The 18,258-nt window shown below is 46.2% G+C and overlaps 1 protein-coding gene across 1 annotated transcript in view; it reads right to left on the bottom strand.

Moving 5' to 3' along the window:
* Positions 1–262: 262 nt before the first annotated feature.
* FBXO16 (F-box protein 16) overlaps positions 263–18,258 on the bottom strand; it is a 77,961-nt gene continuing 59,965 nt past the window's right edge. Inside the window, exons 9-10 of the mRNA XM_061132915.1 lie at positions 1,849–1,890; positions 263–320 (exon numbers count right to left, since the gene is read on the bottom strand). Of these exons, the coding sequence (XP_060988898.1) occupies positions 309–320; positions 1,849–1,890 (54 nt within the window). The 3' untranslated portion in view covers positions 263–308. The remainder of the gene's footprint in view (positions 321–1,848; positions 1,891–18,258) is intronic.

The following is an 18,258-nucleotide window of genomic DNA, read 5'->3' as shown; positions in this document are numbered from 1 at the left end:
TCTGCCCTGATCCTTGCCTGCTATTCAGGGTCAGACTGACTCCCCTGAACCGGTAGTTCCAGTCCCGGTTATCAGTTAATACCCTCTAGATCTTCCCCTCCCCGGGGGAAAATGTATCTGTCCTCTACCTCCCGTCTGTCTCAAGGTAGCTGAGGAAATAGATCAGAGCTGTTAGAATAGAAAACCTTTATCGAGAGACAGTTTGAGCCAGAGATTGGAAGAGAAGACTTGGAGGCAGACGGCAATTCCAGACCGATCCCGTCCTGCTACTCGGTGTCTTGGGCAAGCCATGTGACTTCTTTCTTCCTCTAGCCCCTCATCTGTAAATGGAAGATAATGTGAGGATGAACCAAGTTAATATAGGAAGAGGTAGAACTGACGCTTTGCATATAATAAAGCCATCAAAGAAATTACTCTGGGCTAGTCTTTGTGCTGGGTTTCTTAATGCCCTATGGTCTCCTGGTGCTTCCCTCCGAGTATTGCAGCCAGATTAACCTATTAGGCCAGGCTCAGCTTTGCAGGAGCGACTTCAAGCTCCACGCAGATTAGTGGTTGGAAGGGCAGAGGCTGGGGGACCGTGTTGGCTGGACCTCCCCAGGCTGAGAGCCCCACAGCTGGGTTCTAAGCCAAGGGGGAAAGTTTGTGTGCCAGAGGGAGGGCCAGGCAGGGAGCCTCTGAGCTCTGCCCTTTTAGTGTCCAAGGGGCGGGGGCGGTGCTTGAGTAGGGGGAAAGCTGGGATTCAGTGCAGTGGGGAGACAGAGGCCACTACTAGAGAGAATGTCAAACACTTCACTACTTCCTGACCTTTTAGCTCCTGACCCTTCATTCAGTAAATTCCACAAGTGAGTATGTGCATCTAATCCTCCCTTGCAAATTTCTTGAGAGCAAGCTCTGTGTTTAGGTCTCTTTTTCTCATCCTAGCTCAATACTGTGGACATAAGTCATCAACAAATGCTTGAATTTTTTTTTTTTTTTTATGAAATTATAACTTGCATTTCACTGAGTTGGGGTCTTGAGGAGAGGGTCCTAATTTTTAAGAAAAGGAGTTAAGAGTTTCCCTATCCAGTACCCTGACTTCTGAGTTAATTTGCCCTGGGGTTACACAGAGAGTTAGAAACAGAAGCCAAGTCTTTGCTTTCGGCCTGATGTTATTTCCATGACATTGCACTGAACTTACAGCGCAATTGGAAGGAAAAACAAACTCCCTAAAAGCTATAAAACAAAATAAGGCAGTGCATGGTTAATTCCCGACTGCATGGTTCAAATGGGAGGACTGGAATCCCCAGGGCCTGGGATCAATTGGAAAATACTCCCTGCACGAGAGGGCACCAGTCTTAAAAGATGGGTAGGATCCAGGACTGTGAAGAGAAGAGACAATTCCTGGCTTTCCCTGAGGCTCTGGTGGTATTTAAAGATCAGTGAAGAAACCAGTCTGGTTAGAAGACTGGTTTGGGTTGGGTCCCGGGGAGGGAGGGGGGTGTAAGAAGGTTAAGTTGAATCCTTTTTTTTTCCCTTTTGGACACACTGCTTGCAGGATCTTAGTTTCCCAACCAGGCATTGAACCCGGGCCTTCAGCAGTGAAAGCAGAGTTCTAACCACTGGACCTCCAGGAAGTCCCAGAAGGATAAGTTGAGATTTCAGGAAATTTCAAATACCAGGGTAAGGAGTTTCGACCTTGGTCTGTGGATAACTGGGAACCCCTGAAAATAGACACCGAGCTAGGTGCTGCACCAAGACAAGACACAACCAGATATCTGCCAACTTGGTCTGATTTGCATCTTTCGTAGACAGTCGCTTGCCGTATATGTGCATTTATTTATACCCACACAAGAAGGAAACTCCACTCACCAGTTCGTCTATATTTGTTTCGTCTCCAAATGTACATGATATCTGTGTGGGAACAGAGGAAAGAGAGGGAGACTCAGAGGGTGTGCATGCCTGCTGTGGAGCAGACACTTTCATCTGTTGATATCTCAGACATCCCTGAGTGTAACCCTCACAATCTTGTGGGGTGTGAGTTTTACTGCTGCCGTAACACCAGAGATGGTGAGTGGTAAGTGACTTACCCAGATCACAGAGCTAGGAAGTGGTAGAGCCAGAATTTAAAACTCAGCTTTGATGCCAAAGTCCTTTTCAGTCCCCTGAGAAGGTACAGGAGTTGTGTTCCCACTTTCAGTTTCCTGCTTAGAGAGGTCAAGTGTGCAGATGACCCAGCTAGACTCACATTTCTAGGAGTGCTTTCTCATCCCTGATTTTCTATTTTTATCATTCCAGGCTTCTCCAGTGGTTCAGAGGTAAAGAATCAGCCTACAGTGCAGGAGACTTGGATTCGATCCCTGGTTCGGGAAGATCCCCTGGAGCAAGGAATGGCTACCCACTCCAGTATTCTTGCCTGGAGAATCCCATGGACAGAGGAGCCTGGCAGGCTAGTCCATGGGGTTGCAAAAGAGTCAGACATGACTGAGCGACTAAGCAAAAATGAAATGTTTATCTATGCTTACCTTTTCTAGTCTTATTTTCAAGATCAGAACTCCTCCTTGAATAGGCTTCGGCAAGCACTCGACCCAAGTTAGCCCTTGACCTAAGTTAGCCCTTGACTTAATTGTGCATTGTTGTATGTACAGAGGGCTCCAACAGTTGTATAAGCTTCAGGCCAGATAAAACCTGGGTTGGCCTCATCTGGATGACTTAACTCGGTTATTTAAAGTAACTCAAGTTACTCTCTGAGACTTAATCTCCTTGTCTGTGTAAAAAACATCCTAGACTCTGGTCTACCAGCTGAACATCTGTTGACACATAGGACTAAAGATGCTGAAGTAACTTATAGAACTTGATCTTTCCTCACCTTAGGCGTAAAAAAAATACCGAGTGGATCCAAAAAGACACATGTATCCCATTGTTCATTGCAGCACTATTTACAGTAGCTAGAACATGGAAGCAACCTAGATGCCCATCGACAGATGAATGGATAAAGAAGTTGTGGTACATATACACAATGGAATATTACTCAGCCATAAAAAGGAATGCATTTGAGTTAGTTCTGATGAGATGGATGAAGCTAGAACCTATTATACAGACTGAAGTGAGTCAGAAAAGATAAATATCGTATTCTAATGCACATATATGGAATTATGAAGAATTTATTTACAGGGCAGCAACGGAGAAACAGAAATAAAGGATAGACTAATAGACATGTGGAGAGGGGAGGAGAGGGTGAGATGTATGGAAAGAGTAACGTGGAAACTTACATTGACATATGTAACATAGATAGCCAACAGGAATTTGCTGTATGGCTTGGGAAATTCAAACAGGGGCTCTTTATCAACCTAGAGGGGTGGGATGGGGAGGGAGATGGGAGGGAGGTTCAAAAGGGAGGGGAAATATGTATACCTATGGCTGATTCATGTTGAAGTTTGACAGAAAACAACAAAATTATGTAAAGCAATTATAAAAATACACTAAAAAAAAAATAAAAAACCTAATGGATCTATATATCAAGCAGTTAGGTCCAAACAATTTTTTTTTAAATTTTAGCTGTACTGGGTCTTTGTTGCTGTGGGGTTGCGGGGGGTGGCTTTCTCTAGGGTGGGCTACCCTCTGCTTGGGGTGCCAGGCTTCTCACTGTGGTGGCTTCTCTGGTTTTGGAGCACAGACTCCAGGGCACGCACGTTCAGCAGTTGTGGCACACCAGCTTAGTTGCTCCATGGCATGTGGGATCCTCCCCGGCCAGGGACTGAACCTGTGTTCCCTGCACTGGCAAGTGGATTCTCTACCACTGGACCACCAGAGAAGCCCCCACCTACATCCTTGTTCAAGGTTTGCCACAGTGTTATTATCCAGCTATGTGCCTGTGCTCAGTCCTCAGTTGTGTCCAGCTCTTTGCAACCCCCATGGACTATAGCTCACCAGGCTCCTCCGTCCACAGGATGTCCCAGGCGAGAATACTAGGGTGGGTTGCCATTTCCTTCTCCAGGAGATCTTCCCAACCCAAGGACTGAACCAACATCTCTTGCATCTCCTGCATTGGCATGCAGATTCTTTACCACTGTGCCATCTGGGAAGCCCTTATCACTCAACCTTCTACAGGAAATCTTCCTGAAGTTGCCCTTCCTGCTGTCTCTCCAATCTGGGTCATGGCTATTTACATGACATTAACAATACAAGGAATAATGGTGGTTTGTTTGAAGGCCTGGCTCCAGCTCTAGATCTGTCACTTGAGAGGTCCAATGCCTTGACCATAAGTTTCTCTTTCCAAAATTCCTTCCAGCTTTAAATACGTATGGATCTACACTCAATCTTTCTTCTGAGCAACCAGTTTTTTAATGAACTTGACTTTAAGTTGGCCTTAGAAGACTGATGTTGTTCAGTTGCTCAGTTGTGTCCAACTCTTTGTGACCCCATGGACTGCAGCATACCAGGCTCACCTGTCCTTCACCATCTCCCGCAGCTCACTCAAACTCATGTCTGCTGAGTCGTTGATACCATCCAACCATCTCGTCCTGAGTCATCCCCTTCTCCTCCTGCCCTCAGTCTTTCCCAGCATCAGGGTTTTTTCCAATGAAAAGGGAAATATTTCTTCTATTGTACATATGTTGGATGCTAGGAAGCTGAAGAGTGTGCCATCTTCAAGTCAAATAAAAATCCCATTTTGAGGGAAGGAGAGGGTGAGACAAATTGAGACAGTAGCACTGAAACCTGTGCATTACCAGGTGTAAAATTGATAGCCAGTAGGAATCTTGTGGAATCCAGTGGGATCCCAGTGGGATTCCCAGTGGGAATCCAGTGGGATGCAAGGAGCTCAAACCCACCGCTCTGTGACAGCCAAGACGGGTGGGATGGGGTGGGGTGGGGTTCAAGAAGGAGGGGACATATATATACCTATGGCTGATTCATGTTGATGTATGGCAGAAACCAACACAGCATTGTAAAGCAATTATCCTCCAATTAAAAATAAACAATTTTTAAAAAATCCCATTTCACATCAGGCAAATTTATGAAAAGAGGGAAGAAAAAAATAACAAAAAGTCTACGCAGGGGGGCTTTTGGGGTGATGGCAATGTTGTTTCTTGATCTGAAAACAAGTAACTGGGTGTGTTCAGTTCAGGAAAATTCATCACACTGTACACTTTTGGTATTTGCATCTCTATGTCTATGTGTGTGTGTGTGTAACACTTTATAAAAAGGGAGGGAAGCAAATTGCAGAACTGAAGCAATATATGTTACATAAAAATATAACACTATGCTTTTAAAATTAAAAATAAAAACCAAAAAATCCTGACAATAAACTGTAAAGATGTTCCTGTGTTGTTTGTGGTAAGGTTTGTTTGTTTTTTAATGGTACATAGTATTCCATAGTACAAATGCAGAAGAGTTTTTGTTTTGTTCTGGTTTTATTTAATTTTGGGGGCTACACTGGCTCTTCATTGCTTTGAGCAGCCTTTCTCTAGTTGCGGTGAGCAGGGGCGACCCTCCTGTTGCAGAGCATGGGCTCTAGGAGCACAGGCTTCAGCACTTGTGGCACACGGACTCAGCAGTTGTGATGCCCAGGCTTAGTTGCTCGGCAGCATGTGGAATCTTCCTGGACCAGGGATCAAACCCATGTCCCCTGCATTGGCAGGCAGATTCTTTACCACTGGGTCACTAGGGAAGTCCTGTGATAAGGTTTTAAAATAAATTTTAAATCATTTGAAAGAAGAAATAAAATAAACCTCTTGCCAGCTCCCAGGAAGCTTTAAGGCTTGGGCCAGGAAGAGGGAGGCTCTGTTCCTTCTGCGTGAAATAGTAGGAGTTTTGAAAGGTCCTCCTTTGTCCCTGCTCTTCTCCCTGTCATACTACTGAGGGTCAGATGCTGAGCCAGTGCAGGCCCATTGTGGGAACTCCCTGGCAATCCAGTGGTTAGGACTCTTGTGCTTTCACTGCTGAGGGCCCGGGTTTCAATTCCTGGCTGGGGAACTAAGATCCTACAAGCTGGGCAGCCTGGCCAGAAAAAAAAAAAAAAGAGAGAGAGAGAGAGAGTTTATTAGGATATTCTGCAGAATTAGTACAAGCAAAATCCACATTGCTCAAGAATTCAGGATTAGCTAAGCAATCATCCTGAAGAGCCAAGAGACAGAAGCTTCTGCTCATCTCAGGGCACTGGTGGGTTACCCGTGCTCATCTCTGGAGCTTGGAGCCGAGGAAGCAACCAGTCACCAGAGGCTGTAGGAAAGAGCACTGGACACCTGTGTCCTAGGCTTTGCCTAGCCTCAGTGACTCAACTAGCTGAGTGACCGGAACACCTCTTCCTTAAAATGATGAGTAGAGGGCTTCCCTGGTGGCTCAGTGGTGAAGAAACTGCCTGCCAATGCAGGAGACACGGGTTCAATTCCTGATCAGGGGAGATCCCACATGTGTCTCACCGCAACTAAACCAGGGAGCCGTAACTGTTGAGCCTGTCCTCTAGAGCCTGGAGGCCCACCCATGGGGGAGCAGAGCCCATGATCTGCAACAAGAAGAGCCACTGCCTGTGTCTCACAACTAGAGAAAAGCTTGAGAAGCATCAAAGAGCCAGCACAACCATAAAAAAAATAAATAAAATTATTTTTTTAAAAAATGATGAGTAGACACTGGCCAAGGTCTCTTCTGGCTTGATAATTCAGTCCTTTTGTGATTTAGTGATGCTAAGAGAAGGGTTCGTTGTCTTAAGGAAACTCAAAGAAGTAAACAACACATCCACTCTGGAAAGAATAGCGAAAGCAGTTTTTAAAAACATCACAAGGCCAGGGGCCCAGATGGGCGATGCCAGGCAAATATATGTATATAACTAACGTCAAAGATGAGTTTGAGCAGGCTCTGGGAGTTGGTGATGGACAGGGAAGCCTGGCATGCAGCAGTCCATGGGGTTGCAAAGAGTCAGACATGACTGAGTGACTGAACTGAACTGAAGTGAACGTCAAAGATAAGGCCAGAACAGGAGGCTCCAACAGCAGCAGCAGGAATGAACTGAAATTATGGGGCTGGGAATGCAGGCTAGCTTAATGAATAGGATATGGGAAAACCATGTGATGACACATGTGCACCCAGATAGAAGTAAACATGAAAAGTGGGTTGCTGCTGCTTTTTGATTCCATCAGTACTGTGCTATGATTGGGAAGACTGTTTACACAAGGGTTTAGAATTTAAGGGAAAGTGCAGATCTTGTTCATATTCACACTCTTCCTCTGCTGGTGCAAAGGGGTAAAGGAGAGAGCAACAGATTCTATCTGTTACAGAGTATCAAGGAATCAGACAAACCACTCTGACTTTAGTGTCCTCAACTGTAAAATGAGGGCCATGCATAATAAAACTTCCTCAAAGGGTGATTATGATCTAACCCTCAGAGCATACAAGCTCCTGCTCGATAGAGTGGCTATTATTATTTATTCCATTATTCGTTGCTGCTAAGTCCTTAAGTCCTGTTGACTCTTTGTGACCCTCAAGGACTGCAGCCCACCAGGTTCCTCTGTTTGTGGGATTTCCCAGCCAAGAATACTGGAGTGGGTTGCCATGCCCTTCTCCAGGGGATCTTCCCAACCCAGGGATCAAACCCTCGTCTCTTGCATTGTCAGGCAGATTCTTTACCACTAAGCCATATTACTTACTACACTACGTCGAAGCTCCAGAAAGTCACTCAGAGTCCCTTCAGCCATTCAGATTTGGGGAATCTAGTATTGTGACTTGACAAGCAAGTACTGCGTGGAGAGGTACTCCAGTTTTGAAGAAGAAGAGATTTTTTTTTCCTCCTCTTGGCATTTTGAATTCACCTTTATTATAGCTCTTGTCCATTTAAATGTTAACATTTTGTGGGATGAGGTGAGAGTGAAGTCACTTGTATGCACAGTGTTGTTTTCTATTTTATTCTCTAAAGTCCCAGCAATATGGGACTTACTAAAAAATTATTTCTGTATTTATTTTATTTTTGGCTATGTCTGGTCCTAGTTGTGGCACACGGGATCTTTCCTTGTGGCACAATGCAGTCTCTTCCTTGGGGCCCTGGAGCTCAGTCATTGTGGACAGGCTTAGTCAGCCCGGGGCATATGGGATCTAAGTTCCCAGACCAGGGATTGAACCTACATCTCCCACATTGGAAGGCAGACTCTTAACCACTCAACCACCAAGGAAGTCCCTATATGGGACTTTTTAAAAAACTGAAAGGTATTTGACATTTAACATTGTGTAAGTTTAAATTGTACAACATGTTGAACTGATACATTTACAATGTGATTACCATTGGAGCATTAGCTAACACTTTGATCACATCATAAAACTATTGAATTTTTGTGGTGGGAAGAATTAAGATCTAGTCTCTTGACAAGTTTGTTTATAAAACAATATGGTTGTTCATAATCCCTGTACTGAGCACTAGATCTCCAGGACTTATTCATCTATAGTTGCAAGCATGTATGTATCATTACAGCGGCCCAATGGTAAAGAATCTGCCTCGCAATGCAGGAGATGAAAGAGACTCAAGAGATGTGGGTTCAATCCCTGGGTGGGGAAGATCCCCTGGAGTAGAAAATGGCACCACGCTCCAGTACTCTCACCTGGGAAATCCCATGGACAGAGGAGCCTGGTGGGCTACAGTCTGTGAGGTTCCAAAGAATCAAGACATGACTGAGTAACTGAATGCACACACACACACATACACATACCCTTAAACAATACCTCCCTTAATCTGCCACCCCCCAGACCCTGGTAACCACCATTCCATTCTGTTTTTACTAGTTTTAAGATTCCACATAAAAGTGATATTATACAGTTATTTGTCTTTCTCTGTCTGATTTATCCCACCTAGCATAATGCCCTAAAGACTGAATTATGTATATCTGGTATCTTCTTTAGCCATTCATCCTTTTACCGGTACTTAGGAAGCAGAGATTTCTTTTCTTCCCCCCACCCCCTGCCCTTGCCACGTGGCTTGTGAGATCTTAAGTTCCCCCACCAGGAAATGAACAAAGTCCCCCCAGTAGTCTGGTTGGAACCCAGGCCCTTGGCAGTGAAAGTTCCAAGTCCTAACCACTGCATGGCCAGGGAATTCCCCCCTCCTGCCCTCCCCCCCCCCCCCCCCGGGAATTCTTAATAGGAATAATTACTTGACACCTGCACTTTGAGGGCTTCTTGGCCTGATCCCAGGGGAGCCTCTGCATCTATTAGCAGGTTGCATCCTGAGTATTTCGAAATACTGGGAAGGAAGCTTACCTGGAGGGAGGAGGGCAGCGGTCTGAAAGAGAGAATTCCGGCTGATTCCTCTTTCATCTTTAAGATACCCATTGGGTGGTATCCTTTCAAAACTTCAGGGGAACAGAAAATGGTGGGGAAACTGAGAAACAAGAACTGGCCAAAGTCCCCAAGTAGTCTGAATGTCTGAGTTCAAAAGGCTCTGAAATTTTCTTCACGTTTTTAATGAAAGGAAGCACGTGGAGCAGAGGTTTGGTGCCTAGGAGAGACCGGGTTACCTATTCAAGACCTCAGAGTCTATCTCTGATCAGTACGCATGGGTGTACTAAGTCTGGCCATTCATTCAGTGCGACTGGAAATATAAATTAGTACAGTCTTTGTGGAGAACAATTTAATATTAAGAATCAGGAACTTCAAAAGTATTTTTATCCTTTGAATCTTTAAAAAATACGGTTAGATTTTGCTACAGCTGGACAATGTTAGCATAGAACCATACAAACGACGTGTTCATGGATATGGGAAATATTTTCAAGCTATTAAGCACAAAAATCAAGATACCCCAAATAATTTACACAGAATTATCAATTATGTAAAAAGAAAAAAATACATAACCTCATATGAAGAACTATCCCCAAATGTCAATTGTTTGCTTGTGGTTAGTGGAATGATGGGTACTTTTTCTTTTTCCCTCTTTCTTTTCGGTCTGATTAGTTACACTTCTGTACTGGGCACAGTTTATACAGTAAGTACATTTTACTTTGATTATGTGGGGGCAGGCGGAGGTTGAAGCCGACCTCAAATCTCCTTGGGTTCCTTCCCAATGCTTTGAATCAGGTTAATTTCCTCCTGGTTAATTTACCCCTTTTAAAAGTGTTGACGCCTCCGCAGGGCCCTTCAGACGAGCTCAGGGAGGTTGGAAAGAAGATTTGAAAGGCTGAGGCGCAGCGAGGAGGGCGGGCTTCCGCGCGCTGCTGCCCCGCCGCCAGCGCCGCCCGGCGGTCCTGCCCGGCGCGTCCCGACTCGTTTGCACCCAGGACTCCTCCAGACCGCGCGGGGCCACGGCTCCCGAGGCCCTGGGAGGCCCGACGGCCCCGCTCCGCCTCGCCCCAGGCTCGGCGCCCAAGCCCGGGCCACGGCCGGCGGAAGCGCCCGGGCCCAGAGGCAGCGCGAGGCCCCTCCCCGCCAGCTCAGCCTCCAGGCGCGCGGGGCGGCGAGGGCGGCGGCGCGGACGTGCCCGGCCCCACGGAGGCCTCCCTGCGCCGCCCCAGGCGCGCGGCCCGCGGGCGGGGAGAGCGGAGGGGACGCGGGGAGGGAACGTGAGGCCCGGCAGCCCCGCAGCCCGGAAGCTCTGCCTTCCTCGCGGCCTGCGAGGCCTCTTTGTTCCCGAGTCGTGCTCGTCCGGCGGATGGGACTCGCGTCTCCGGGCCGTGGGTGCGCTTCTGCGCCCGGGTGGCAGGCCTCTCCCAGCGTACGCCCTCGTGTCTGGTCCTGCGGACTCTCTACCAACCAGATCGATCGTTAAGGTCCGCTAAGCCCTAGACTCCAGACAAGAATTTCAGTGGGCACTTGGCTTGTCCTGAGCCAGTCCCCTCACCTTCGTGGCCTTAGCTGTCTTTTCATCGACTTTGCTCCTGTCCCGCTGTCCAAGGCTAATTCTACCTCCCGAATGGCCTTGAATTCACTTTGGCCCTGTCTGTAAATCCATCCTCCCTCCCCAGCGTCGGTAATCTTCCACCATACACTGCCCTCTGCCAGCACACGTGTCCAAGGCTAAGTGAAATCTCACCTGTGCTTTCCCCCTGGGACAAGGTACTGCTCTATGCCTGCCACTTAGAAATATTCCCAAAGGAAAGAATAGTTTACACTTGGGGGTCACTCACAGGCAGCTACATAAATTTGCGGGGTCCCATGAGGGACCTCATGCTTAGAAAGAATTTCAGATGGGAGGGAAGTTCAAGAGGGAGAAGACATAGGTACACCTACGGCTGATTCATGTTGATGTTTGGCAGCCTTAGTTGCTCAGGCGTGTCCAACTCCTTGCAACCCCATGAACTATAGCCTGCCAGGCTCCTCTGTCCATTGGGTTTCCCAGGCAAGAATACTGGAGTGGGTTGCCATTCCCTCCTCCAGATTTGGCAGAAACCAAACCAATACAGTAAAGCAATTATCCTTCAATTAAAAATAAATTTAAAAATTCAGCAGCATTAAACCAAGCCTTGACTCTTCTAAAGGGCTTCTGAGGTGGCTCAGTGGTAAAGAATCTGCCTGTTAATTCAGGAGATGCAGAAAATGTGTGTTTGATCCTTGGGTCGGGAAGATCCCCTGGAGTAGGAAATGGCACCCCACTCCAGTATTCTTGCCTGGAAAATCCCATGGACAGAGGAGCCTGTCCATGGGGTCACAAACAGTCAGACATGACAGAGCATGCATGCACCCACACAGTTTATGTACCCAGGACACTGGCCTCGGCAGTACCCTTTCCATCCTCAAGCCTATGCCCTAACCACTCTTCGCCCCCATCCTCACCATCCTAACTACCCCTCCCCGCCATGTTTGTCCAGTGCATACAAGAAAGAACAGAGAATGTCTTCATTGTGGCTAGTTATCAGAACTAGGGTTCCTTCCTTGGTCAGCTGTCTCCTTTAACTTCTTTGCAGTACTCACGTGGCTGATGTCTCTTTTCCTTATAAAACCCCCTTTCCTTTGGTTTCTGTGATGCCGCACCGTTGGGTTTCCCTCCCTCTCTAATGCATTCCTTTGGGTGCTTTGTAGGCTCCCCTTCTCCTTCTATACTGCACCTGTGCACGTTCCTAAAGGTTAGTTCCCCAGTTCCTGTTTTCTAATTCCCTTGGAGAGCTTACCATTTCAATCATCACCTTTGTGCACGTACCTCTCCAGCCCAGATTTCCCTCCCAAGCCCTAGTTGTGCTCTTCTAACTCTTAGGTATCCTGGCAACTCAAATGTCACAAGTCAAAACTTAAATGTTGGGAATTCCCTATCTGTCAGGTGGCTAGAGGGCTTCCCAGGTGCTGCTAGTGGTAAAGAACCTGCCTGCCAATATAGGAGACCTAAGAGCCTCGGGTTCAATCCCTGGGCCAAGAAGATTTTCTAGAGGAGGGCATAGCAACCCACTTCAGTATTCTTGCCTAGAGAATTTCATGGACAGAGGAACCTGGCAGGCTCAGTCCATAGGCTCAAAAAGAGCTGGACAGGACTGAAGGGACTTAGCGTGCATGCATGCCCACATCCGGTGGTTAGGACCCTGAGCTCTCACTGCCAAGGGCAGTGGGTTCAATTTCTGGTTGGGGAAATAAAATCCCCAAGCAGTGCAGCAGGGCCAATAAATAAATAATAAATAATTGGAAGGGACTTCCCTGGTGCTCCAGTGGCTAAGACGCCATGCTCCCCATGCAGGGGTCCTGGGTCCTCTGGTCAGGGAACTAGATCCCACATGCCACAGCTAAGAGTTCTAGTGCTGCAACTAAAGGTTGAAGATCATACATACCTCAATTAAGACCCAGTGCAGCCAAATAAATAAATATTCTTTAAAATAATAGTTTAAAAAAATTTTAAAGTTGAATGTATTCCTCTTTGCCCCTTCTTTCTCTCCCTCTTTCTTTCTTTGTAAGAAATGAGCAAAAATAAACCAAACCTGGGACCCTTCTAAGTGCAGGGCATTTACAACTACACAGCTGGTACTGTCACAAAACCAGCACCCTTTCAAAGAATCTCTTCACAATATATTTTAGTCATTAGGCTAGGGAGGGAGGAGTCACTTTACCATGGAGGAAACTGGCAGATGCAGATTAAGATCAAACCATGAAGTTAACATGACAAGTAATGACATAAATCACTTTGTTGATGCAGTGAAAACAGTCACTTCTGTGATAGTCCGATCAGAGATTCATTGCCGGGGTCTAATACGGAGGAAAGCATGCACAAACCCAAACCGGGGGACAAGCCTACAGAATGGCCTGTAATATTAAAAAATGTCACAGCCGTGAAAGTAAAGAAAAATCACAGAGCTTTTCCAGATGGAAGGAGCATTGAGAGATGTAATAGCTGAGTGCACTGCGTGGCCCTGTGTTGTGTCCTTTTCTTAAGAAGGGCATTATTGAGACAAGGGTGAAAGTCTTATCTCAAATATCTTGTATTATTCTTTCCGTATAAATTTTTTTTTCTTATCTTTTTTTTGTGTGTGGGGGGCTGCATTCGATCTTCATTGCTATGCTTTGGCTTCTCTAGTTGCAGTGCACGGGCTTTGTCGCTTGGCAGCACGTGGGATCTTAGTTCCCAGACCAGGGGTCAGGATCGAACCCATGCATTGGAAGGTAGATTCTCAGCCACTGGGCCAGCAGGGAAGTCCCTCTTTTGGTATAACTTTTCTCTAACTTTGAAATTATTGCAAAAGGAAAAGAAAACTTGCCATTACACACCCGCCTCCAAACTAGCTTCTCCTCTGTGTGTGTTAGTGGCTCAGTCGTGTCTGACTCTTTGTGACCACATGGACTGCAACCCACCAGGCTCCTCTGTCCATGAGATTTTCCAGGCAAGGATACTGGAGTGGGTTGCCATTTCCTTCTCCAGGGGATCTCCCCAACCCAGGGATCGAACCCAGGTCTCCTACACTGCAGGCAGATCCTTTACCGACTGAGCTATAAGGGATCTGTTAATAGCAGCAACTGTCTCCCAAGTGCCCAAGTTCAAAAACTTTGAGATCACCGTGGATTCCTCCCTTCTGCTGCTCTTTACCCCACCAACCAACCACTCACTAAATGCTGTCAATTTAAAAAAAAAAAAAATATTGCTTACAAGGACTTCCCTGGTGGTCCAGTGGCTAAGACTCTGTGTTCCCAATGTAGGGTGCCAGGGTTCCATCCTTGGTCAGGGAACTAGATCCCGCATGTTGCAACTCAGAGTTCCCATGACACAACTTAAAACAAACAAACAAACCTGTTTGCAGCAACTAAAAGACTGAAAATCCTGAGTGCTGCAACTATGATTTGGTGCAGTCAAATAAATAAATAAAAATGAAAACAAAAAAATATTACTCACATAGCCACCTTTTAAATTAAACTTCCACTTTGTTTGTTTGTTTGTTTAAATGACATTTCTTTCCTCACAGAATTGTTTTAGGGAGTGCCTGTGAAAAGAATGTGTATCACGTAAAGCAGGGTAGATTAGATACAAGGTCCTATGACTCCATCTCCAGTCAGGATTATTGCTGTTTACTGCTGTAATCTCCTAACTGGTCTTCTTGTCTTTGGTTGCTCCCTTCAACAACCCAATGTGTATACAGTTACCAAAGTAATCTGCCTAAAAGCACACCTTTATCCTTTTCGGGCCTTACTTCCCACAGTTGACAGTGGGACTTAATCCATTTTCTCTGGGAAGTCTGATGTTCCATGAGCTGAACCAAGGTGGTCTGCCCTTGTGACCCTTCCCCAATTCATAGAGAAAAGAACATTTAATGGGTAGAATTTCCTCAACTTGTAAGTCCCCCCCACCCCGCCCCATTTGTTTTTCTATAGTAAGGATCCAAACTTTTATCTGCTAGCATTGAAGTGTTAGTCACTCAGTCAGAGTCGTATGGTGCCTCTTTACAGCCCCATGGACTGTAGCCTGCCAGACTCCTCTGCAATTCTCCAGGCAAGAGTACTGGAGTGGACAGCCATTCCCTTCTCCGGGCTTGGGGGCGGCGGGGGGGGGGGTCTTCCCCCTGAAGAAGACCCAGGGATCGAACCGGTGTCTCCTGCATTGGCAGGCGGATTCTTTACTGTCTGAGCTACCAAGGAAGCCCATCTGCTTGCATTAACTGATGACGAACTGGACGAACAAGCAGCAAGTAAATAATAAAAGATTTGGCAATTGCAGGTCGTATTTATTTTAACAGCTTGGTTTTCTCCCAGGCACTCGGGCTGGTAGTTGCGATCATTACAATGTTAAAGATATGGTCTTTTTCTTTCTTAAAAATTGTTTCTCTTTGGGATGACGGAATGAAATATATCAAAATTTCATCATGGCACATTAGAGAAAACACTGCCCTCCCAAGTAAATACTTTGGCCTCTTCTTCAGAGTTTATTCAACCTTATCACTACTACTCCCCTTCATGAATCCTTGACTTCAGAAAAAGTTTTCTAATCTCTGTTCACATTTGCTTTTTCTTTCCCCCTTTGCATAAACAATTTTATCTCCCTGGAACTCTGTCCTGGCCCACGCCTTGCATACAAATCCCATCCAGCCTTTTAAAGGAACAAATCAATTCTCTACTTGGTGAAAACCTCTAAAATCATAACAATCTCTTGTTCTAACTCACAATTGTATGTTGATATGAAAAGTGCATGGGAAAAAAAAAAAACAGAATGGTATACAACAGTGTTCTTCAAACACAAAAGAACATAAGAAATATCTGGGAATCTTTTTAATTTTTATTTATTTATTTTTAATTAAAATTATTTATCTATTTGGCTACACCAGGTCTTAGTTGCTGCATGTGGGATTTTTATTTTTTTAAGATGCAGCATCTTAAAAAGGGAGACCCATAAAGGGATCTTTAGTTGTGGCATGTGGGATCTACTTCCCTAACCAGGGATCTAACTCAGGCCCCCTGCATTGGGAGCAGAGAGTCTTAGTCACTGGACCACCAGGGAAGTCCCTCCAATTGTTTCCTGTCTATAAGAAACCTTCCTGTTACATTATAGTTTCCTTAATTGCAAGGATCCTGTTTGCCTTTAGAATCCTTTATGGAGTCTCAAAAAGAAACAACCTTTTTAAGTACAAAAGGATGGTATCTTTGTTAAATACACTGATGACAAGTAGATGGGGGCTCATGAAAAACTCAGTTATTAGTGTTTCAATGATTTAGCAAGGGAGCAAATAAATAAATAAAGTTAGGCTCTTCCACAAGATGATCTTGTAATAGAGCCATCATTCTCAACTCGGGGTACATGCCCGCCCAAATTCTAGATCACGTTATGCACCCCGATTTTTATGCACTCTCCCAGAATCATCAGCACAGAGTCATAGGAGCGTCATATCCCTCGAGTATATTGGGGTTGAGAACCATCATAATAGGAATTGAAGGTGTTGGTGGTGTTTGTTAAGATAAGTTTATTTCAGTCCTACTGGGTTAGAATTGTGCCTTTCTGAGAGTATATAACTTCTTAATTCTTTGACAACTGATGAGTAAGGGAGTCTGCTAGACAAAGTGGGGTAGAATATGCCAGGTCTAGGAGTTAGCCTGTGTCTCCATGACAGCAGGCAGGGCAGACCACCCCGACAGCTCACCCGCTCTTGCATAAGTATTTCCAGACCACCTGAGCTTCCACTTGTGTGCGATGGTGCACTCAGGAGAAGGCAAAGCCTCTCATTCCCAGCTTCTGCCACTCATTGGCACCTGTGTATTTTTCCTTACAGTACACACACACATATTTTTTTGGGGGGGCCATACTGCTCAGCATGTGGGATTTTATTTATTCATTTATTTGACTGCACTGGGTCTCAGTAACAGCACTCAGGATCTTAGTTCCCTGATCAGTGAAACTGTGTCCCCTTCATGAGAAGTGCAGAGTCTTAACCATGGACTCCCAGAGCAGTCCCCAGATTATTTTTTTCTTATTCCTCACAGGTAGGATTTTTGGGGAAGTAAATCTCTTCCTCTGTAAGGAAACTGAGAAATTAAATTAAATGACCCACCCACCCACCCACAACCAAGAAGCCGAGTGGAGCAACCCTGTCAGAAGAGCCTAAGACCCCTCCCGCCCCATCTCAGGTTTAGGAAACAAATGAGACAGCCTCAGCGGCTGAGTGTGAGGTGCTGGCAGAACACCCAAAGCACAAACACCCTATAAATCGGGGAAAGAGAGGATTACGTGAGGGAGGGGGGTTGGCCTCGAGGATAGAGATTTGGGAGTCGTCATCATAATTGAGTGAAGCTGACAGAGCTGAGCGCCTCTCAGGCAAGACCACAAGAATGCCCACAGAGTAAACAGCAGGTCGCTGCAGATTCCAGGAACAGAGCACGAGTAAGGCCCGGAGGAGAACCGGGGCTGGAGAACCTGGTGGTGTAGAGAACGCAAAGGAGACAGCCGCTAGAGGCGAGAACAGGCTTCCGCAGCAGTCACCAGATGGGGTGCACCTGTGCGCTCAGTCTGTCGTGTCCGACTCTCTGTCACCCCAGGGACTGCAGCCCGCCAGGCTCCTCTGTCCATGGGATTCTCCAGGCAAGAGTACTGGAGTGGGGTGCCATGCCCTCCTCCAGGGGATCTTCCCAACCCAGGGATCAAACCCAAGCCTCCTGCTTCTCCTGCATTGGCAGGCGAATACTTTACCACTGAGCCAGCTGGGAAGTGGAATTAGCACCCTTATAAAGGAGCCCCCAGAGGTGAGGATACAGGAAGGAGGCATGGGGCCTGATCAGACACTGAACCTGCGGCACCTTGATCTTGAACTCCAGCCACCAGAACTGTGAGGAATAAATGTCTGTGGTTCTTAAGCCCCTTGATCCACAGAATTTTGCTTTGACAGCCCAGACTGGACTGAGACACCATGAGAGTAAAGTTGCCATGAGGTGAGGGCTGAGACCGGGTTTCCTGGTTTAAGGAGAGGACGGAGATATTAAAGAACAAAAGAGAGACTCACATGGAACTTGCAGGAAAGTGTTTATTGAAATGAAGGAGAGGAATAGGGCTGAGTCCAACGATAACGGTGTAAAGATGAGTGGTTACGTGTGGCGTGAAGCATGTAAGGTGCCTGAAAGACGCTAAACTGAGATAGTGTGTTCCCAGCAACAAAGTGGACGGAACCAGGAGCCCAGATGGGTGGGACACTGGTCATAGCAGGGGCCATGTTCAGAAACTTTGGTGTTCTCCCTCACCAACATGCACAATGCATGGTCATGAGGGTCTTCACTACTCCAAGGCACCTTGGCAAGAGATAAGGCTGTACGTGAAACTGGGCTTAAAGACACATCTTTCTCTGTCCCCCCCCCTTTTCTTTTTCCATTTTTAAATGTATGTTTTAGTAGAATTAAGTAGATTCATGTTGTTGTGCAACCTCCAAC

The sequence above is a fragment of the Dama dama genome, chromosome 29, assembly GCF_033118175.1.
Source record: "Dama dama isolate Ldn47 chromosome 29, ASM3311817v1, whole genome shotgun sequence".
NCBI classification, from domain to species: Eukaryota; Metazoa; Chordata; class Mammalia; order Artiodactyla; family Cervidae; genus Dama; species Dama dama.
Note: the sequence above shows the minus strand (reverse complement) of the source record. Positions and strands in the feature narration are given on the sequence as shown.